Source organism: Orbicella faveolata, unplaced genomic scaffold (genome assembly GCF_042242905.1).
Source record: "Orbicella faveolata isolate gen_17 unplaced genomic scaffold, um_ofav_v1 contig_46, whole genome shotgun sequence".
Classification (NCBI taxonomy): domain Eukaryota; kingdom Metazoa; phylum Cnidaria; class Anthozoa; order Scleractinia; family Merulinidae; genus Orbicella; species Orbicella faveolata.
In genome coordinates this window covers 33,319,514-33,341,908 of record NW_028301576.1, presented here as the reverse complement: position 1 = coordinate 33,341,908, position 22,395 = coordinate 33,319,514, and the positions used below count along the sequence as shown (strand labels likewise).

Sequence of the window (22,395 nt, the reverse complement as noted above, 5' to 3'; positions counted from 1 at the left end):
ATCAGAAGCTTTGTCTTGGACAGTCTTGTACAAAGTCTCCCGATACTAAACAATTTAAGCACAGTTTTTAGCACGCACAAACTTGAGTTGATCGCTTAAACATAATTTTCTAAAGTCGCTGCATTGTGAAAGCCAATGATTTTTGTCACATGAGAGACACTTCGATACTTTTGTCTCTGAAGTGCTTGATGGTGAATAGGGTGGCTTTGGCTGAACGTCCACCGCGAATGACCTTGCATCCCTTTTTGACCTGTCATTGTGCTTGAGATTGCTAGATTGGCTCGGTTCACCTTGAATCTTGCCGAAAATAGGATGGTTGTTCACCCTCGATCTGGCCTCAACAAAGTCTGTAATGTCCTTCAAGTTGGGGTCTCTTGCTTTGTGCGTAATAGTGTCAACCAGCTCACGCCATTTTAGCCTAAGTGGATAAGGTAGCCGGTCTACGATTTTCCTCAAACCTTCTGGATTTTCTAGGCGGTTAAGGTAGCCGATCTCCTTTAACATGTTTCTCCAGCTGGTGAGCAATATCGAGAACTTCTGCAGTGCGGAACCATCTTCAGAGCAGATTGACTGGCCATTGATAATGCGGTCAACGTACGCTGTAGCAATTTTGTATGACTGACCATACCTCTCTGCCAATAGCTTTCTTGCTTCCTTATAGCCTCTATCCTTCTGCATGGCTAGGCAGCTTTGTACCAGGTCTTGTACCTGTCCACTCATGCACTGTAGGAGGTAAATAGAGCCTTGTGCTTGGACTGCTAGTTTTTCTCTCAATGAGGTTCTCGAATGGTTGGATAAAGTCACAGTACTCCACTGGATCGCCAGTGAAGACAGGAATGTCAGGTTGAGGTAGTGTCAATGCCATAATAGTCTCTTGTTGTTGTCTCAGGAGAAGCTGTGTATCACAACTAACAGGGGGGACATGGATAGTCTGTGGCATGCTCTTAGTGACTGCACTGAGAGGCGAATATTTGGGAGTCTTATTCTGCCATTCAGGAGCTTGTGGGTTTTAAGGAAGGCCTTGTCTCGTTAGGGGGGATCTTCCATGGGAAAAGGGAACCTTCTAGGTTCGCTGGATTCACGATCTATTGCCAATTGATCTGAATTTTCATGGCTGGTTTCATTGGGTACATGCACGTCTGGTTTGGCCTCTACAGCAGTTGTCTGGTCTTAGATAAACCGGTCTTCATGCGGTGTTGCCAAGGGTTGCAGGAATGAAATGCTTTTCTTATTTTACTCATTTTCTGAAAGTAACTTTGCGGTGGTCTCACTCTTGGCATGCTCATAAACCAGTTTTTCGGCCTTGGCCTTTGCTATTTCAGTTTCTAATTTTAATTGAGTTTTGCGTTAACGTAATTTCATTTCTTCTTCAATCTCGTGTAGCTTTTAAAATAGCCCTTTTTGCTGCGGCTCTTGCTCTGGCGCTAGCAGAAGAATTATGCGATGTGCATGACGAACGCGATGAGCGTGATATGACGGTCCTTAAAAAAGCGTTTGAAATGCTGTCTTCAGGGTTTATCTCATAAGATCTTAGGAAGCGTGAAGCTTCCACCCCAGCTAGCCAAACGTCTACGTTTTCTTGTAGCTGTTCTACTTCACTGAGAACTGATTCGTAATAATTTCCAGATTCTCCGATCGGCTCTGGATCTTCTAATTGACTATGAAACGTGTCGCGTGCCTCTTGAAATTTCTTAAACGCATGCTCTAGTTTGGCTGACTTTTTTATTACTTCATCTGCATTGCTTTCCTCAGTCATTAGACCGGAAATTTCATTAATCTTCTTAGTCACTATGCCCTTTGCCCTGCTGCGTGCCTTCTTTGTTTCCATTTCTGGTGTCTTGATTGACCCTTTACAGCGGTGACAGGTTTGTTTGACCACAGATAAGCAGCTCGCACATGGGTGATTACTCTAATTCAGATATCGGATTGCCATTGTGTGGTCTCCAAGACGTAGCCTAATTTTTCGAATTCCTTCAGAATTCGTTGCAGGTTTGCTCAATTCGAAAAAGGATCGCCGCCAAATTCAAACTAATGTAATTGTAAAGATTCTAGAGGTTGCCTTTACTCGAATCTTAAACAACTGCAGGGGTAGCACGGTGCGAGATATTTGAACTCCACTTGGTAGATTCAAACTGATTTAATGACAGATCAAGTCCGTAGATCTAGTTCACAATAGGTAGTGACTGAAGAAGCAGCGAAAACCAGTTGATCGCAAGTGGTAGTAGCAGATGCGAATAGGAGTAGTAGTTGTACAAGTAGGTGTAGTAGTAGTAGTAGGTTCGAACTGAAAAGCGATAGTTAAGAATACGTCCTACTTAGATAAGGCATAAAATACAAATCTAACAGGATAGAAAAATCATGATAAAACTAACAAGACCACAGCGTGAAACAAATGAATGTGACAATTGATACTTGAAACTAATAAAACTGAGACGATAACAACTCTTGTTGTAACAAACGAAGATATCAACAGCTGTCACGCAAAATAGCTAAATATAGGGTGAAAGAATCACAATTTGGTAATCATATGACAATTGGACTAATAAGGCAACTTGACAATAAGCCTTAGCAATAGTAGTGCTGTGAAAACGACTTCAACAAAACCTAGATAAACTAAATGAAATCTTTTGGTGACAAAGAAAGGACTAACAATTCGTGACTTAGCAAACGACTACAACAATAAGAACTTACGTACTTTGGTTGACAACTCGCACCAAAAGGTAGCAGAGAGACAGTGAAATACACCTAAAATAGCGGTAACTTGGATCCTCTGATCGTAGCACGGTAGCGGTGTAACCTCATGAACAATCTCTGACTAAAAGAAGTTGCGCGTCGTCTTATATTGCCTATGCTACGTGAAAAAACTAGGGCGTTGTGAGAAACGTGGTGCCCGCAATAAAGACAACTTCCTAGTGGCAAAATTTCTAGAACTATTACATACGTGTGAAAATCACGATTTTATGAAAACTTTGATTTTGAAATCACATACTGGGCTTGAATAATAACTGATAATAAATCAGTAGGAAGTTGCAGAGGAAATCGATAAACAATCAGTGTTTCAAAAGTAACACTTCTCGTCCACTGAGTGCGTTTCTCCTGAGGCGTATCTTCTCAGCTAATCGCTTTATCCACACGGTAACTCGTATCAGTCTTCGCCAACTGGAGAAATTCTTCCCATTGATTACCTTTCCTACATCTGGATACGGGACTGAACTGACAGCATTAACTTGGTGATGCTCCATGTCTTCTTCTTGGTGCGGTGTAGTTGTTTGAACTGGCCAATTCCCTTCTGGCAGTTTCAAAAATTCAGGGCCGTTCATCCATGTTCCCATCAGCTGCTGTACATGCAATCCTCGCGACACATCATCCACTACATTTTCTTCACCGGGAATGTGCTTCCATTGATTTGGGTCCAAATTGGTCTGGATCTCTCCAACCCTTGCTGAGACAAATGGCTTGAAACTGTGGGAAGGACTTTGGATCCAGGTAAGTGTGATACTGCTGTCAGTGAAGAATTTGACATCGGCAAATTGAATCTTACACTCCTTCACGATTGTTTTCTCGAGGCGGGAGGTGAGAGCGGCTGCTTGTAATTCCAGATGTGGAACTGTGAGTTGCTTTAGGGGTGCCACTCTAGACTTAGCTGCAATGAAGTTTACTTCATAGGTGCTTTGTTTCATTTTTTGGACAGACGTACTCACAGGCGCCAAATGCTTCTTGTTAGGTGTCTGAAAAGACACTCAGTACCGGTACTTCTGGAGTTTCAGGTGGAACCAGGCATCTCTTGAAACCAGTCTTGTCAAGCTCCTTCATTTCCTTGAAGAACTTGATCCACTTTTCCTGTACATCATATGGAAGCTTATCGTCCCAGTGAAGACCAATCTGCCACAGCTCTTGCAAACCTATCTTGGCTCTGACGATGAATGCAGCAGCAAATCCAATGGGGTCGTGGAGGCGGGCAACTTGGCTGAGAAGCGTTCTCTTGGTCATCTTTACTCCATGGTCTACTGAATAATCTGTCAGGCACAGTAAATCCACTTTAACTTTGAAGCTGAAATCATCTGTGACGTAATTCCAAATCACCCCAAGCACCTTTTCCTCAACGTCTTCCTGGAACATCTTGAACCCCTTTTCCTGATTTTCTCTCTTGGTTAGAATTTTGTTTGACTTTCAGCCCTTCACGCCAAACCCTCCACTCTCGAGCCCTTTGTCTAAATCTTCTGTCAACTTCCGAGCCTGCACTACAGTGTCTACGGAACCACAAATATCGTCCATATAGGAATTCTTTGTGAGGACCTCGGCTGCTTCTGGGTAGTCCCTCTTGTTTTCTTCAGCTGTTTTTCTTAATGCAATTTGAACCATTGCAGGCGCTGGCGTATCACCAAACGTCAGGACCACTTTGATGTACATGTTGTAGGTAATTTTTTTCTTCAGGTAAATTTGATTTTTACGTAGGTAATATTTTTTTAACTAGGTAATTTTAAAACAATTTTTTTTACCTGGATATTTTTAATCTGTTATGATGTTCTTCATTTTCACATAGTAGATCAACGGATATTGACAAAGCTGGAGTGCCGGTTAGCCAGATTTTACCTGTTAGCCCGTGTCGGTTAGGGGTGACACTATTTGGCGCAAAGACAGAATATCACTAGTTTGCTTGCGGTTTGCTTTCACTTCAGTTTGCTTGCAGTTAGCTTTTTTTAGGTAGTTTAGGCAATATTTAATAGTATTGTTCCGTCATTCCACCTCGAATGGGGTCACCCTCAGTCATTTAGTCAGTCAACCAACCTTTAATGGGGAGACACTAAACAGTTAGATAACTAATATAATTGTGGTTTACTGTTACTATTCAAACAAAACAAATAAAGGAAAATAAACTTTATAGTTTGAGGAAATCAGTTTTCATTCTCTAATACTATTGTTCCATTGCCATCTTACATGCTGCTGTGAAAGTAAGTTGTTTAGTATAATCAAAAGTGATATTGGGTTTCCAGCATTTGGTTAACCTGCTGGGGGAAATGAGAGTTGTTATTAACCCAAATTTGGTTGCTAGTCGAACATATGTGTTCTCAATTTCTGTTATTTTCCCAAACAAAACATTTGGGTGAAGTGGATTACATTTATCAACCTTGTCAATTTTTACACAGACATAATCATTGATTTCAAATTTTTTTACACTTGGTCTTGCAGCTTTCATTTTTTCATTATATTTGTTTTGTTTTTCATTCGTTTGGCTCTTCATTTGTTTTCGGACTTTGGAAAAATTATCTTGAGCCTTTCTTTTGGGAGCAGGATTGTTTTCCTCTAAGACTCTGGTAGGCTCTTCCTCTTCTCTTTCAACTGCATTCTCAACACATTCAATTTCATGTTCATCTTCCTGTTCTTCATCTGCTTCCATAGAAGGACATTCAGTTTCGGGTTCCTCTTCTTGTTCTCCATCTCCTTCCATAGCTGCACATTCTTTTCCTGATGTTGTTGTTCCTATTCGTCCTTCATGGGGAAGAATGCCAAAGACTAGCTCATATGGGGTTCTTGATACAGTGCGGTGTTTGGTTATATTTCTTTTGTAGGCAGCTTCTCCCACATGATTGCACCAAGTGTTTAAGCTCACTTGTTTTTCTTTTAAGATGTTTGCCAAGTTTTCCTTAAGAGTTCTGTTATTCCTTTCAATGAGTCCTTGTGTTTGTGGGGTTCTTGGAGCTCCGTGCACAAGCTCTATTTGGTGTTCATTGCAAAAGTCAATCATGTGTTTATTTTTAAATTCTTTCGCATTATCTGTATGAAGGGTTTTAGGAAATCCAATCTGCCAAAACAGTTGTGTTACTGCTTCTAATACTTTGTCGGCTGTTTTATGTGACAGAGGAAAAAGCTACGAATACTTGCTAAAATGATCAGTTACATGTAGAAGCCAGTTGTGATTTTTTCCACACAAACAAGTCAAATTTCGGAAGTCGATCAAATCCAACTCAACATGCCACAGAAAATTACTGGCCTGGAGTGGTTTTGTTATGGGCCGTTTCAAATGGTCTGTTACACTTTTCTGCTGTTGGTGTAGATGGCACAGGCTAACAAAAAGTGTTATTACATGTTGAGATATTTCGGCGTAAGTCCTCTTTACAAATTCTTCAGTTTTATCTCTTCCTCGGTGTGCTGTTGAAGAGTGAGCCTGGCATAAGATGCTGTGAAGTTGGCTACTCGGTACTACAATTTTTCGGTCTTTGGACAAGATGTTGTTATTTTGAATCATCCACTGCTTTCGTTTAATGGCCGCTGCATCGGTCTTGGTTAGTCCAAATTCTGCTTCATTTTTGCTGTCATTCTTTAGCCAGTTTTTTGCCTTGTCGTAAAATTGATTGTCGATAAACACAGTTAATTTGCTTTCCTTCTTCTTAGAGCTTTTTTGCGCATCTAACTTCTCATAAAACGTGTCTTTGCTGACACAAAACGTGGCAGTTTCCATTGCTTTCATGAACGAAGTCCCGTTTTCATCCAAGTGCGCATGTGCACGTTTTGCATAAATTAAGTTTGGACCGAGGTGAGTCTGGGACCCAAAAAAGCAATAATTAGGAGAAAAAAAAGAAATTTTTTCAACTTGAGCTGTGTAGTCTAGTGGAGATCAAGATGGACATGTAATCTGAAGGTCTTGGGTTCAACACACGGTAGGTACTTGTAATTTCCTTCTTCCTTTGAAATTAATAATTAGATAGGAAAATAAGAAGAGGTAGGCGTAGAATAGGGAGATAGTGAAAGAGAAGAAGAAGTAGGTGGGAGCAGGGAGAGATGAAGAGAAGAGTAGGAAATGAGATTTTTCTCCTCCTTTTTTTATTTTTCTTTTCTTTTTAGAGCCCCCTAAAAATACCAGGCCCCTATTTTTAACCACACCCCATAAATTAAAACCCTTTTTAGTTAGTTGACTGAAACAGAGCAAGAGAAAAATTACCTGGTTAAAAAAAAAAATACCTAGTTAAATAATAAATTTACCTAGTTAAAAAAAATTACCTACTGAACATTTTTAACTGCAACATACACATCGGGTTCTCTTTCCATTTCCAAATTTCTCCAGAGGAACCGATGAACATGCTGATCTCCTTCCGGGATGAGCACATGGTTATACATTTTGGATATGTCGCCCATCACTGCTACTTCTCTCTCTCTAAACCTCAAGACGAGTCCAAACAGACTGTTTAACAAGTCAGGCTCCTTCAGCCAATAATCATTCAGCGTGTGACCTTGATAGACTGAGGACAAATTGAAGACGATTCGCACAGGTGTGCTCTTCTTGGGTCGAATCACCGCATGGTGTGGAACGTAATGCACTGGTCCTTTTAGTTATCCATTTCTTCTTAAGACAGCTTTCTTGAGAACTGCATCTCCTTCATTTCTTTCATCTGTTTGTCATAAGCCAATCCTTGTTCTGGGTCTTTCTTAAGGTGTCTTTCCATACTTTCTAGCAGTTTCACTGTAATGGCCTATTATCCGGTAACAGCATAGGGTCTTTCCTCCAGGGGTACGGTACCATCCACTGCTTGTCCAACTTTTCACATGACTTGGAAATGATTTCTGCTTCCTCTCTTTCAGCTTGTGTTAGCTTGTCAGCCTCACAAATACATGGTTTAACTTCCACTTCCACTGCTTCAGTCTTCCAAAAATCCGACACATCTACTGGTGTAGCAAGTCTTGCATGGCAGACATGGCCATTTACTTGTGTTTCTCCTGACGGTCCACCAAAAACCACCCATCCCAGAGGGGTTTTTCTTGCAACTAACTGTCCAGTATGCATCTGGGCATGGTCAACTCCTATCAGTAAATCAACAGGACCTTTGCCTCTGCGTATCCTTTCATTTTCCAGTCCGAGAAGCTTGGCGATTGGTTTAAGCTGGACTTCTGACACTTCTTTCACTAATGGACGGGATTCCAATCGCCTTGATTGAGAACATTTCGCTGTTGTTTGGTGAGGACACAGGAACACAGTAAACTTTAGTCCTGATCGTCTCCTCTTCTCCTCCCACTTTCGTAATTGTTATGGCGGTGTCGTTTCCTTTGAGCCCCAGTGCAGCTGCTGTCTCCTCCCGGATTAGGCTGACCTGCACTCCAGAGTCAAGAAGAGTGTTGCTTTGCTTTTGGAGCCCATTTTGTCTGTAGATCTTGCATGTTATCACCAGCAAAAGAGTTTCATGTGGCTCAGAGAGGGATGCCATGTGCACGCCAATGTTGAATGCAGAGCTCTTGTGAAGCAACAGATGATGAAATTGCATGCATTCCCTTCCATTGTTAGATTTCGTACACTTTTGACATCTCCTGCAGTTATCAACTCGATGCTCTCTTCCTGCTGCTTTCAGGCAACTAAAGCAGACATGGTTTTCTTTGGCGACTCGGATATGCTGGTCAATACTGAGTGCAGTGAATTTAGGGCAGGTATCTGGTGAATGAGACGGGTTTTTGCAGTACCAGCATTTGTGCCACTTCTGGTTGGGCGTGTCGACTTGAAACGCATAGACTGACTTGCTAGATCTCAGCGGGGCAGTGGCACGCATATGAGATTTCATCTCTACATTCATCCAGTTCATCAGTCGTTCTAAAGTTGCTTTTCCCCCTGACACCAAATCTCGTGACCAAACCTTTCGATCATCTGGGCACAATTTTTGCTCGATGATAGACAACATGTGGCTATTGTCCATATCATTTTGACTTCCGACTTCCTTGAGCGTGTTGATGCTTCGTTTAACTAAATGAACTAAGTCGCAAAATAGTGCATCTTCGCCCGGCTGTAGAGCTCTAAACTTAACAATGTCTTGGGTGTTCGTGTTGGAAATGAACCTTGGATCTCCGTAAATAGAGTCCAAATAATCCCACGCTGCATCGTAATCTTGACCTATCCCTTTAATTAACTCCAATGGTTTATCTTTGAGACAAGTACGAAGAAAAGTTATCGCATCCCTCTTGCTGTATTTCGATTCTATCGCATGCTTAAAATCGGCGCAAAAAATGGCATAATCTCTTGCATCTCCTGCAAATTTGGGCATTTTAGGTTTTTCCATCTTGAAACCACAAGCGCCAGTTGAAGCGTTGGAGTTAGTTTGGATGTTATTATTTACCTCGTGGATAGCAACAAAGGTTCTGCTTTCATTGTTTGGCAGGTCATTATCACTACTGGAACTTGTGCTTTATTGTGCGTTAGTTGGATGATTATTATTGCCAGAACTTACACTAGGGGCGTCGTCATCTATTTTGCATGCTTGGAATTCCACTACTTCCCTGCCCATCAACATTATTATTTTTCGCCTTTGAGGCGCAGATGTATCTTAAGTTTTCAACGGGGTCTTTCCCTTGCTCAAGAAAGAATCCAAATATATTTTTGCACCCATTTCCATTGACATAAAGTCTTCTTGGCATTCCCCCATCCATCCCTTTGTGCTTCAAACTCATCGTCGGGTAATCGTGAATAATTTTCGTGCTTCTCCACAAGAGTGTCAAAGGCTAACTGTAGTTTACTTAGACCATCTCTTACCTCCTGCTCTGGTCTTTTCGCTTCTATTAACTTCGCTAAGGATTTTCCACATCGTGTGAGTGTTCCTTTGGCAGTTCTCTGATCAGTTTTCGCAGCTTTTAAGGCTTCCTATGCCATGTGCTCTTGCATAATTCTTCGTTACAACCCAGAAATCAAATGAAATGTTGCACATGGAAATGGCTAGCTCAAAAGACCACCACAAACTGTATAGTATCAAGCCAAGGTTTAATAGTTATTTGATCTAAAAGAAATACATTTATGATTTGCAATTAGAACAAACACAAATAAATCTTAAAGGGCATGTAAACCCAAAAAATGCTATTTTGGGGACCACATAGTCGTTTAGTACATACATGACATCTGCCAAATCTGTAGATCTTTTGTTCACTTTAGCCCGTTTTTACGTTGAAAAATCGCTTCAAAGTTCTAAACATCCGCCATCTTGAATTGCGCAATCTAGCAAATGACGTCACTGGTGGACCTTTAGTTACGGGAAGTCAAAGGTCTTTCTTGAACACGTTGTGAAATAAGCACATGTTTACATAGTTTCTTTTGGAAAAACACTACATCTTCATTATGGTAAAACGCTGTGTCGTTCAGTTTTGCAGTAATTCAAACAAAACAGGCCATACTATGCATAAGTTTCCAAAAGACGCTAATTTGAGGCGGCAGTGGGTAAAATTTGTTCAAGGCGCAAATCGAGCCTAGCGAAAAGGGCCGATTTCGTAGAGCCGATGGAGCATTCGGTTATTTGCAACATTCATTTTTCTCCGGATTGTTACGAAAAAAGTTTCATGGTAGAAATGGGGCTGAGAAAGCAAAGTCCTTTACTTTCTGGTGCTGTACCGACGATACAGCAGCAACAAATTCTTGCGACAAACGAAAGCGGCCTATCCAAAATGAAGGCAGCAAACAACCGGAAATGGCTGACAGTGCCGATAAAAGGCCTAGAAGAAGTAGAGCTCTTCAAAAGCTTGAGGTTAATAGAGTAAACCACTTTATCTGCTATTCTTCGCAACACAGATAATTTCTGCTTCCTTTGAGAAACCCCGCAAAGAAACAGCAGTAGAACAATATGTGTCACGCTTACACATCATTGAGTAACTAGAAAGGTAATTACGGCAGACCACGTTTGTGCCTTTGTATATGTTAAGCCCATTGCTGCCAGTGCTGTAAGATATTTTCAATAATTATGATGTAAATTAGCAATCACCTTCTTATCCCTCACTGGGTTGGTGGCTTCAACCCAGTATACGTGGTGCCAAAATCGGCTGGAAAGGTGCTTCAGATCTTGTTTACAGCACAAGATGGCAGCGCAACTCGGACATGTTTACCAAGATAACCCCAGCACCAACGAACAAGCTGCCGATAGGCAATGTATCGAAATCTCCTACACGAAAAATACAGAGAAATAACTATCTACACTAGTGTTGTAATAAAATAAAACCAGTTACGGCAGAGGTAAATCTGACAATTGAACCGCGATAGTTAAAATAAAAGTAAACTTACTCCTTTCCTGTGTCGTGCTGCTGCCTGAATGCGTAATAAACAGTTTCAAGCACCCAAACATCAAGACAGGTCGACTGAAATCCTGGATGCTAGGTAATACATTTCATTTGTATTTCTGGCCTCTGATTTTCTACTTTTTGCCAGACTTGTCCGATTTCAGCGCAGCAAACACTTTCGTGAGCAGTCGGCATTGGCTGACATACTTGACACTCGCACCTTTTAATGCACCCAAGAAAGGTCGGGAAAAAAGACAACAACAAAATTTGGTGAGCTTCTATTTGCGTGCTAATCTGACTATGCGCCGGCTTCAATTGATGTTCATCTGCTAAAAATGTAATTTAATTGCAAAATGATTAAACACCAATCTGTGTTTCCAAGACGGTCTGAGTTGTTGTCATCTGGTTCTGGGCTGGCTTCTTGTTGATCGTTTTGTCGGACCCTTCGTGGCTCAGATTGATACGGATGAGGCCCAGATTGTTCCACAGCTACAACTGAATTTTCTACATCACTATTATACAAATTCATCAAATTCGAATCGCTGTCATCCGATAAAAGATCCTCCGAGCTACTCCCCACTTTCCCGATCCGCCATAGAATTCTCATATGGAATCCCTATTGCGCAATGTTTGTGTTCCACCGCTTACATCACGACAGATGGCTATTGTTTTCACCGGAAGTGGATTTTTTCTCGTAAAAGCTGTTTTTCTCCTTAACGAAACCCAAACGAGCAAAATAAATGCCAAATTCGTTTTCTACGTTGCTGTTTGCGTCGAATAAGAAAAACTTGTATTTTTGGGTTTACATGCCCTTTAAATGTTGAAGCTAAATTCAGAAAACTTGAATTTCAACTTCTGTGGCGGGTAGTTACAACAGTCGCACTTTACGGGCTAGCACTGAGTCTTTAACAGATACTTCAGGTGAGTGGGTTTAACAAACAGATTCTCCAGGTAAGCGGGTTTAACAAACAGATTCTCCAGGTAAGCGGGTTTAACAGACAGACTAAAATAACTTCTTTCCCACTTCGATTCTACTGAAAAACTGGTTTGAAACACAATAACCTAACACCTTTAAATCAATGTATATAATTTATGTCAATCATGATTCTTGTCAACAAATAAATCTGTCAATTAAGAGGCAGCGCCTATTTGATCAGCGAAACAATCTGTATCTAACAGAGCAGAAAACCAAAAGAAAGCAGTTTACATTATAGAATGAGTCTGATGAAGAAAACTTTGTTCTTTCCAAAAAATGCAAAACAAAAACCTTAAGCTGTGTCCAAACGGGAAATGTTTGGCTACAACACACAATGAAGCATCATTTGATTACCAACCATGTTGATGTTGTGCAGAGTGGTGACATGGTATCAATCATGTTTGATCACCTTCCAATGAGCAATAGTTTTGAAACGTTTGATCAAATGATTGTCGACCTTTAAATTGTATCAAACGTGAAAGCATAAGATATCCAAACGGCAAAATGTTGGACACCCAACAATGTTTGATAGTGTTTTATCGCCAAATATTTCTCGTTATAACAGTGCTTTATATTAATTCCACCAACGTAAAATTGCTAATGATTATACAATAAAAACCCTCGGTACTGTGTTGATTTAAATAGCAACATCATTCTATTGTCACTAGTTTTTGACACCTTGTCCTCTCTCTGTTTGCTAAAGCATGCACTGTTCAATTTTTTTAATCTAACTGGAATCGTATTTTGACAAAAAGCTGTGACAAGAACCCCCAAGTTGTGATACAAGACTACCATACCACAAGGCTTTAGTTTTCAGGTTGCGCGTAAATGTTTTCAGAAGATTACTCTAGGAAGAAGTTAGGTATTACCGGAGAAAACAATTTTTCAGGGTGACTAGCTGATATTTTGACTCAGCTTATATTGTGTAGACAACTGTCAAAATGTTTTGAAAGCCAAATTAAGCTAATCCAGGTGAACAATGCCACATTACCTTCGCCAATATCTGGGCATGAACAATTTGGATCAAAAATGGTTTTCCTGCAATAGTTAACAATTATTCACCGAAGTGGAAGTGAATAATCCACGACTTTCACTGACACTGGTAAATAATTGTTTTAGCATATAGATCACACAAGTTGCATGATGAGCCGATAAAACTGGCTCCTCAGTAATCCTAGTGGAACGGCAAGCCATTTTCTTTTTCTACATTTGCTCATAGGTGAATAGTACTTACTTCTCACTTCTGAGCTTGCCAATCAGAATGCATGGAAAGCACTATTCACCTGTTTGGTATATACTAATACTACATAAAGTTCTTATTATATTAGGTGTGCAAACCCTCACTTTAATCAATCTTTATTTGTACTCACTCTTACTAAAGAAAAAATTACAATTTCAATGAAAATATTAAGAGTAAAAATTAGAGTACTAACTGCCTGGAATACCCATAGGGGCTGGTGGAGCCAGGCAGCCAGTTAACATGTTTTGCATTGCCGCATGAATGATACAGAAATCACTGTTAATGTTTCTTTTGTGCAAATCAGTATATTGACAATTCAAAAGACAGCCACTTTCAGAAGCTTAGAGAAATATGTCTTCCAAAGGTATTTCTTCTACTGCAACTTGTATGTTGTGCGAACTGTCAAAGCCATCAAAAGACATCGTACAAGTTCCTTCTTTAACTTCTTTTATTACTCTGATGTACCACTCTGTGGTTCCTTTGTCATCTTCCTCAATTTCCACATTAACTTGTCAATTGTAAGGAACGAAATAGCTAACAGCAGAGGAAATACAAATGCCATTTGGAAGATCTTAAATCGATGCATGTCTCGAGGTATTGCTAAACGTCCAAGCACTTTGGAGGACCAGAAGACATTGGCAAATATATTCAACAAGTATTTCACATCAGTAGGCGAACTTGCTGCCTATAAAGCAAACTTAATAACAAGGGAACAAGGTTTCGATAAAGAATGTGGTCCTAGGGAAGAAAGTATGGAAACCAGCCTACATGCTGAGCAAGAAGGATTTGAGTTTCAAAATGTAAAAGAAACTGATGTCAAGTCTGTCATTAAGAGTTTAGCTTCCAACAAAGCGTCAGGATATGATAAAATCTCTGCTCATGTCCTGAAAGACAGTTGTGAGAGCATCGCACCTGTGATCTCTAGACTGGTAAATAGTTCGTTTCAAATGGCTGACTTTCCCAAAGCATGGAAAATTGCTGAGGTGATACCTGTACCCAAAGAAGCAATTCAGAAGAACCGGCCAACAACAGACCGATATCATTGTTACCCATTCTATCGAAAGTAAGTGAGAGACTGGCACACAAGCAGTTTGGGGAATTTTTAACAACGAATGATAAACTGTTGCTCTACCAAAGTGGTAATAGGAAAATGCATTCGACAGAAACTACCCTCATAAATGTTTCAGACAATCTTTTGATAACAATTGACAAAAAATCAGCCTCATTACTTGTACTGCTGGATGTGTCAAAAGCTTTTGACAGTCTTAATCATAATCTATTGCTTGAAAAACTACGAAAACTTGGCCTTAAAGCTTCGGCAGTTTTCTGGTTTAGCAGCTATCTATCTAGTAGATATCAAAGGGTACGATACAAAGATTCAGTTTCAGAAATGTTACCCTTAACAAATGGAGTACCTCAGGAATCAATCTTGGGTCCAGTGCTTTTTACAATTTATATCAATGATTTAATTAGTGCTATTACCTACAGTCAAGCTGCCGCGTATGTCGATGATAGTCAATTGTATAAATTTTCTGTATCAGATTCATCGATTGCTATGGCAGCTGTAAACCAAGATCTTAGGAATATCAGTAAATGGTGCGCAACAAATGCTCTACTCATAAACCCTGACAAGACAAAATTAGTGGTTGTTGGCTCAGCACAACTTATAAAGAGGCTACCTCCTATTTCATTATCTTTGTTAGGCAAAACTATCTCACCAGTTCCGTTTGCCAAGGATCTAGGGATATATATTGACCAGTGTCTTACTTCTGATGTACATATCACTAAGACAGCCTCTAGTTGCATGAACCAGTTGGTACATATCAGAAGAATTAAACATCTCTTAGACAAGAAAACACTTTTATTACTTATAAATAGCTTCGTTTTCAGTAAATTGTTTTATTGTTCCTTAGTGTGGGGGAACACATCTAAACGTAATCTACACAAACTACAGTTGGTGCAGAACTTTGCAGCCAGAGTTGTATTAGGGTTAAGGAAGTTTGACCATATCTCTCAGGGTTGGAGATCTCTTAGATGGTTAGATGTTACAGAGAAAGTTTTATTTAATGATCTAGTTTTAGCATTCAAATGTGTAAATGGTCTAGCTCCAGATTATTTAGTTAAATATTTTGTTAAACATTCAGCAGTCCACAATAGGAACACAAGGGGATGTAATAGTTTTGTGGTTCCCTGATGTAGACTGTCAACAGGACAAAGGGCATTTTACTATCAGGGTCCAAGGGAATGGAATGGGCTAGCTGAGAATATTAAGAATATGAAAGAAATTAACAGTTTTAAAAAGACTCTTTTTAAAAATATGTTTTACATGTATAAGAAATGATTGAATTTTTAATTTAAATTGTTATTGTAAATAAGTTTTTTAATTTCTAGTATTTTTTAATAGTTAGTTTATTGTGACTGAAAAGCCCTGTTAAAAGGAGTTCCAATAAAGTATGTATGTATGTATGTATGTATATTCATTAAATGTAGTTCAGGACTTCAGGAGTGATTCATCGTTTTATTGCTACAGACCTGTTTCGTATGGTCAACAAGTGACCACACTCATCAGGCAACATCAACGAATGACTGGTTAATTTAAATGCTGGCGGTTAAATACAAATTCAAATAGTTGCTATGGTGCTGATTATTGCGTTACGTTATCTTAAGGTTTTTGAGTACATATCTGTTTCTGTGAGGGCACGGAGTTGCTAATTCATTACGTTTGTTGAGGCTACATAGGTCTTTCCTGCAGATTATTAGAAATTTTTCGTAAAGACAAACTGCATTTTTTAGTTACGTTGTTGTAAGGCTTGGATTTTCTGAGGACTTTCCATGCTATATTGAATGGTTTCTTGGCGTCTTTCAGTTTCCATACATGTTTTGACAGTTCGGTGCTGTTTCTTTTGTTGACGTATCGGAAGGATGTTGTATGATTTCTGAAACGTTCTTTGAAGTTTGTTGCGAGTCCTATGTATGATTCTGTTTCTGTGTCGGTTGTTACGGTTGCTTGGTATACCACATTCGTTTCAAGGCATTTACCTTGAAGGGGGCATTCGTCTTTTGTTCGGCAGTTGCACTGTTTGTTGGGTTGTTGTGTTGGGGCTGTGTTGTAATCGGAGAGGAGTGTTTTGTTGTGTGACGAGATAATGGATCTCATGTTGGGCATGCAGGAGTAGCTAAGCTTGAGCGTGTGTCTGTTGAAGATCTTGTTAAGTGGGTGGTTCTTTGGGAAGCATTTGTCGACAATGGGGAGGAACTTTCCTAGGTTGGTTTTGACGTTGGAGTTCCATGGGGGATTGTACCAGGTGATGTTTCTCTTGCGGTTTCTCCTCGGTGTTTGTATGGGCTGATGGTTGTATGTCAATTTGTAGGTGTATCCGCTTTCATTTAGAGCTTTTTGGTACGGGGGTATGGCTTCGTCGAAAACCTTTTGGCTTGATGAGATGCTTGTTAGCCTTTTGTTTATGTTTTCTGGGATGTTCTTTAGTAGTTGCGGGGGGTGGTTGCTCTGTCGATGGATTATAGTAGTTTGTTGTTGGGTTTTGTAAATGGTTTGTAGGTTCCGCTTGTGAGGTCGAAGGTTACGTCTAAAAAGTTAACTGTTTTTTTGTTTGCTTCAATCGTGATTTTGAGGCCATTCGATTTGAATACATTGGTTACTTGCTGCTTTATTTTTTCTATTTCTCTTGGCATGGCTTTGCAAACAGCTAAACCATCGTCACGATAAAGTCCCACTTGATCTTTAAATTTGGCGGTGATTAGTGACAGCATGTATGTTCCTATGAGTTCGCAGGTTTCTGCACCGTCGTAAGAACCCATAGTTACGTCGAACATGTTGTCAGTGTTCTTTTTTGTCCATGGTGACTGCTGGTGGTATAGAAGTGACTTTTTGGCGTGGGTGATAATGTGGCGGTCTTGTTGGGTGATAGTGGTGAATTGGGATGCATAGTCTAGCGCTTTCATGAGGAGCTGTTCTGAGATTGAGGGATAGAAGTCGCAGACGTCAAAGGTGATGAACGCATGTTGGGCTTTTTCTGGTATGGCTTTAAACCATTCTATGGTGTTTGATGTGCTTTTCCATTGGTTCACTTTTGTTGCATTGATTACTTTTTTGTTTATATTATCCAGAATTTGCTTGCTTATAATTCCAATTTCTGATTTGCTTGGGTTTATAAGTCGACAGGTCGGGTTGTTCAGGAAATCTGGCTTGTGGTCTTTCATGGTAATGAATGAATCTCTGTTAGCCGAAACTTCAATGCGGTCGTCTAGCCCAAGTTTTTCTGCCACTTTCTTGTCAACAGAAGTTATCACATTCGGCACATTTTGGTTCGTCTTTTTGTAGGCTTTCGTTACGTTCTTGTGTACAAGGGTCACGTAGTCTTTCGGTTCGGTCTTGTAGTGGTTGGTTGTTTTATCTGCCTTTACGTAAATGTGTTTGTCTTCTCGGATCTCTTTTAGGTCGTTGGCCAGTTTTCTTTGGAGGTTAGAAGGTTGGTGATCAGTTCTAAATTCAATTCGCTGTATCAAGTTCTGCATACAGTCTTCAAACTCATTCAGTTCGTTGACGTGTGGCGGTGAGCACTTTGACTTGAATCCGTATGTTTGCCTAGTCGTTTCGTCGGTGTCTTGGTTGTTAAGGAAGAAAAATGCCTTCCAACGCATACGTTGAATCAGTGATTCGGTTTTCTCAATTAACTTTTGGAGGAACGTATTTTTTCCTGCCAGCGGGATGTTCTTGGTCGAATACTCAAAGTCTTTCACTTGGAAATTCATTCCTGAGAGCGCTCAACTTGTATGGAGGAGCTATACAAATTATGTATGTATGTATGTATGTATGTATGTATGTACGTATGATTTAGCAAGTCTGGCTGCTCCTTATCTTTGTCTCCTACCGGACAACAAAAAAGTAAAAGAAAACATTGATTAACACTTCAACTTGAATTTTCACCTTTAAACCATGAAATGACAAGAACCATTGATTTGATGGAGTTGATTCGAGAGTGTTTACTGCGCACAGCACGAAAAATCGCCTTTACCATGCGTCAAATGTGTTGTTAAAGGTTTTGTAAAGGCCTCCTTTGCACGCTTTTGACGATCTGACTCAAATCAAAGATCATCTTGAAATGAAAGGCGTGAAGGCCGTTTTTACTCACCTGTGAATGCCTTTGTTTTTAGGGTTAAAGGTGATCCTTTGATATGCCTTTACGCATTGTCAAAGGTGGGTTAAAAGTGTAATCAAATTTGTCTGCGATTCAAGTCAAAGGCTTGCTAAAGATGTGGTCAAAGATGGCTGTGACGCAGGTCAAAGGTTTGTCAAAGGTGCTCTGCGCTCACGCGTCTCGCCCAAACTTCTCGCTTGCGCTCCTCTTTCACGATTCGCGACCGTTGATCATGTTTCGCGCGATCTACATCTTATATGCATTTTTCTGCTTGCTACACTAGCTTTGTAGCACTGCATACAAAGGATGCAATCATATCCGTACTCTTGTTTTATGTCTGACAAGTTTTGAAGATTATGTCATCTTTAATAAGGTTATTTTGTACCAAAACTCTTGACAAGTGTTAATGGAAAAGCAGCCCGGAAAGATCATTGCACCTGATTTTAGGAAAATAATTATACTCGACTTAATTCATCTCAGTTTTAATTTTTTTTCCCGTTTTTATCAAGAGTAAATACCTTCAAGTACCTTACATAAATGCTTTGGGCTTCAGATTTCAAAAAGCCACGTTACAGGCTTGGTTTCAAACTACACGTAATGCGATTGATCATGAGGAAAACATTGTTCTATCTATTGTGAAAACAACAGTCAACAAATCTTCCATGCATGGTATAAAGCGCATTTATCTAACATTGAAGTACCATGGCTAAATTCTCAGTTACTTAAATTTACTACACCAGACTAGACAATAGAGAGGATAACTGCAAAATTTCGGGAAAGATACAGCAAACTTTGCACAAAAGTCAACTAGTGTAAAAGTGTCCTTTCCAGATGGCATGTACAGTCCGTTGTATGGAACTCCTAATGTTTTGGCAATTCTCCTTTTCTGCTGCTTGCACTTGCTAATTCTTGGATTATAAGTGGAATGGAATACAGTGTTTTCCACTTCTTTCTCATCAAAGTGGTTAAACTGCCTTTTTGGGGTCAATGCCAACTGAATCCCCATCCTTTCTAGGGAAGACACATTTTGACAAAGTCTAAGGCATTGACAAAATTAATCAATGCATCTTCACTGGATAAGTCCATCCTGTCAACCATTGGTTATCCGCATTTGTCTAAACAGAAGGAAACAGACAAAAACGTTGGAAATGAATATTAAGGGTGAATCTTGGCATTCTATTCCTTAAAATTAACCCATGGTGTTTTGTTAATATCACATTAATAAAAGGTGACCAATCAGATCATTACTCCTCCTCTGAATAGTTTGTGCTTCTGTCAATAGCAAAGATGTATTTAATTTTACCGCAGATTTGGAATTTTAATCTTAAACTCAGTCCACTAACAAAAGAACGGTGCAAATAGTCTTGTCTGTAGTCCATAAACATATTTTTTCTCACGTGGTTGGTCTAAACGCATCACGTGACCAAATATGCCCGAGGTAAAACGGGCAAAATATGAGTAATATTCCTCATTTTCAAAAGATCCAGTGTGTTGCATAATATACTTCACTGAGGATGATTAAGACAATAGCTCCATATTTTGACTTTAAAAATATGTAAGGATATATGTCTTTGGCATTATGTGCTCCTCAAAGCTCACGGTTTTCCTTGAGCTTTGCTCTAAGAAAACCGTTTGCTAATCTGGGAACTGGCACTGTCTGTGGACAAATATTTTCATCAGAGTGCATAACACTTTTCAGAGAAACACATGAGTCAAGGATAGAAGAGGGGACTTAATTGGTAACCTTTTTTTTGTATTTCTCTCCATTCTACTTAGAGATTTGGTCACACAGATATGTCATTAAGAGCCAGTTTAACAAGCTAACTTCACTGGCTGAACAAGGGCTTATCCCCAGCTAGAATTTCATAAGAGAACAAAGACTTAGGGTCATTTTGAAAGTGCACAGCTTGGCACAAATAAGCAAAAAGCCTAAAGCCAGTTTACCAGTCCATCTGTCTGCCTGTCTCTTACAGACATCTTACAACAAAGATCTTTTATGATTGCAAAATAGCAATCTAAAAAACCAAGAAATATGACATAAACCATGACAAGAAATGAGGAATACACACACCTTTGGGAATAATGCTGTTCCTGTGTAATTTCCACAGATCTCTTCATGATCAGCAGTGCTATCTTTTTCCTTATTTTCCTTGTAGATCATATATGAGAAGGAGCATATAAACATATCAATATAATTGCACATTTGATTAGTGAACTGTTAGCAACTACTTGTACACTTTTTTTCCACTGAAAAAAATTCCTGAAATTAAATAATTTAACATGAGACATGAGTAGTAAAGGACGTCTATAGGGGCGGTAACCAATCAGAAGGCAGTGCATATCATTAAAATTGGCTCTCGACCAATCAGATGGCAGTATTTTCGATTTGCATAAACAAGATGGCCGCCATTTTTCGCACATACCCAAATAAGGAGAATATGAGATCGAGGTTGTGACGCGCATGTCCAAATAAGGCGATAGCCAATCCACGATATCGAGGTTCGGATGGAAGAAATAAAAGGGTTTGCGTGAGTGTGGAGTGAGTATTGTTGTTTTGAGATCGACGATAATAAGACATGTCTTCAGAGGAGAGCAAGACGAAGGCGGATGAGGTTTCTGAAGAGGAGAAGATAGAAGAACTTGCCGCGAGGGTGATGGATGCTGTTCATGACGGTATTCTTGGAAAGATAATGAAATGCGCCGTTTCTCACGCTATGGATGTCGTTCTGAGGAAAGAGGTGGTGAAGCTGGCGGATGAGGTGATGAGGTTCAGAAGAATGCTGTCTGAGAAGATGTTTGATGACCAGTCCATCTCGTTTAAAGACCCTGTGTGTTTGGAGAAGTTGTCGGATGGATTTGAGGACGGATGGGAAGCGTGGAAGAGCAGTTGGGAGGACCGAGACGAGTTGGCGTACCGAGCATTTATCAAACAAATTGTAAAAAAATCACCACCACCACCAGAATCAGAGGAGTGAAAAAACATTTTTATTCATGCCTGTAACACTAATAAAGATCCTTTAACGAGAGAATGTACATGGTTTGTTGCGTGATTTTTTCGTCGGGGTGGGGTTCGTCCAAACGGATTTTACAGGCCAGGGGTCTCTAAAAAGAAAAAAGAGAAAATTTAATGCCCCGACCAGGAATCGAACCTGGGTCTTTGAGGCCACAACTCAACGTCTTAACCATTAGACCATCGAAGCGCTTACCTCTTTAGGACTTGGTTTTGGGATTGTCATCGGGAGGCAGTCCGAAATTCACGGCTTTGCAATGAGGGCAGAGTCTTTCGGAGGGTTTCAACCGCTCAGTGTGGAGGGCTTTACAGGTTCCGTGAAAGAATTGGTCGCAACAGGGTGTCAGGAAGTAGTCTCTGATACTGTGTTTGAAAGTGTATCCTTCCTTGCACCATAGACATTGAGGGTTAGGAAATCGAGACATGGAGTCTGAAAATAGAACAAAAACAACTTTTTATTGGTCATTCCACTTATTACAGGGTGGGACGTGTGCACTGTCCTATTGACCGGCGCCCTCTTTTTCTTCAGGATATCAATCAATAAACGATTATTATAGTACTTTCAACCATTGTGATCAAGTAACGATGCGAGCCATGATCGACGCGGAGGACAAATTACCCAACGTGTAAATAGTGTGAAATAAAAATCAGAGTGTGTTTTTACAAAAAACTGTGTCTGTCTTTTTCTTAGTTTGGGGCCTGTCCATTGATCAGTATGGCTTCGGCAACTCCTCGTGGGTATTCGTCGATCCATTGAAAGAACTTGCAGGTACGCTTGGGACACTTGAGATAGAGCCTGTCTGGGTTGGACTGGGAGTGGGAGGTGGCTAAGACCAGGGATTTGCTGCATAGACATCGGAAACGAGCCGGGTCGATGTTCCTGTAGCAGGGGTGGGTCTGTTCTTCGACGCGTCTCAGGTAAGTGCCCACCTCTTTGACGCCACAGGTCACATAACACTTGGTGTAGAATCTGGAAGAGGGGCATCGGTAATACTCC

General features: G+C 40.1%; 2 protein-coding genes, 1 long non-coding RNA gene, 1 other non-coding gene and 1 pseudogene across 4 annotated transcripts; all 5 read right to left on the bottom strand.

Moving 5' to 3' along the window:
* Window positions 1–3,050: 3,050 nt before the first annotated feature.
* LOC149099870 (uncharacterized) lies at window positions 3,051–3,680 on the bottom strand. The gene has a single exon (XM_089276919.1). The coding sequence runs from the start codon at window positions 3,678–3,680 to the stop codon at window positions 3,051–3,053; it is 630 nt and encodes a 209-aa protein (XP_089133045.1).
* An 809-nt stretch (window positions 3,681–4,489) lies between these two features.
* Window positions 4,490–5,920, bottom strand: LOC149099869 (uncharacterized). Its single transcript, XM_089278375.1, has one exon. The coding sequence runs from the start codon at window positions 5,744–5,746 to the stop codon at window positions 4,916–4,918; it is 831 nt and encodes a 276-aa protein (XP_089134501.1). The 5' UTR covers window positions 5,747–5,920; the 3' UTR covers window positions 4,490–4,915.
* Window positions 5,921–6,805: 885 nt separating this feature from the next.
* LOC149099868 (uncharacterized) lies at window positions 6,806–9,625 on the bottom strand (annotated as a pseudogene).
* A 9,108-nt stretch (window positions 9,626–18,733) lies between these two features.
* Window positions 18,734–20,682, bottom strand: LOC149099867 (uncharacterized). The gene is made up of 2 exons (XR_016203762.1): window positions 20,460–20,682; window positions 18,734–19,503 (listed from the first exon to the last, which is right to left on the bottom strand). It is a non-coding gene; the product is annotated as an uncharacterized LOC149099867 (long non-coding RNA).
* An 834-nt stretch (window positions 20,683–21,516) lies between these two features.
* Trnah-gug (transfer RNA histidin (anticodon GUG)) lies at window positions 21,517–21,588 on the bottom strand. The gene has a single exon. It is a non-coding gene; the product is annotated as a tRNA-His (tRNA).
* Window positions 21,589–22,395: the final 807 nt, after the last annotated feature.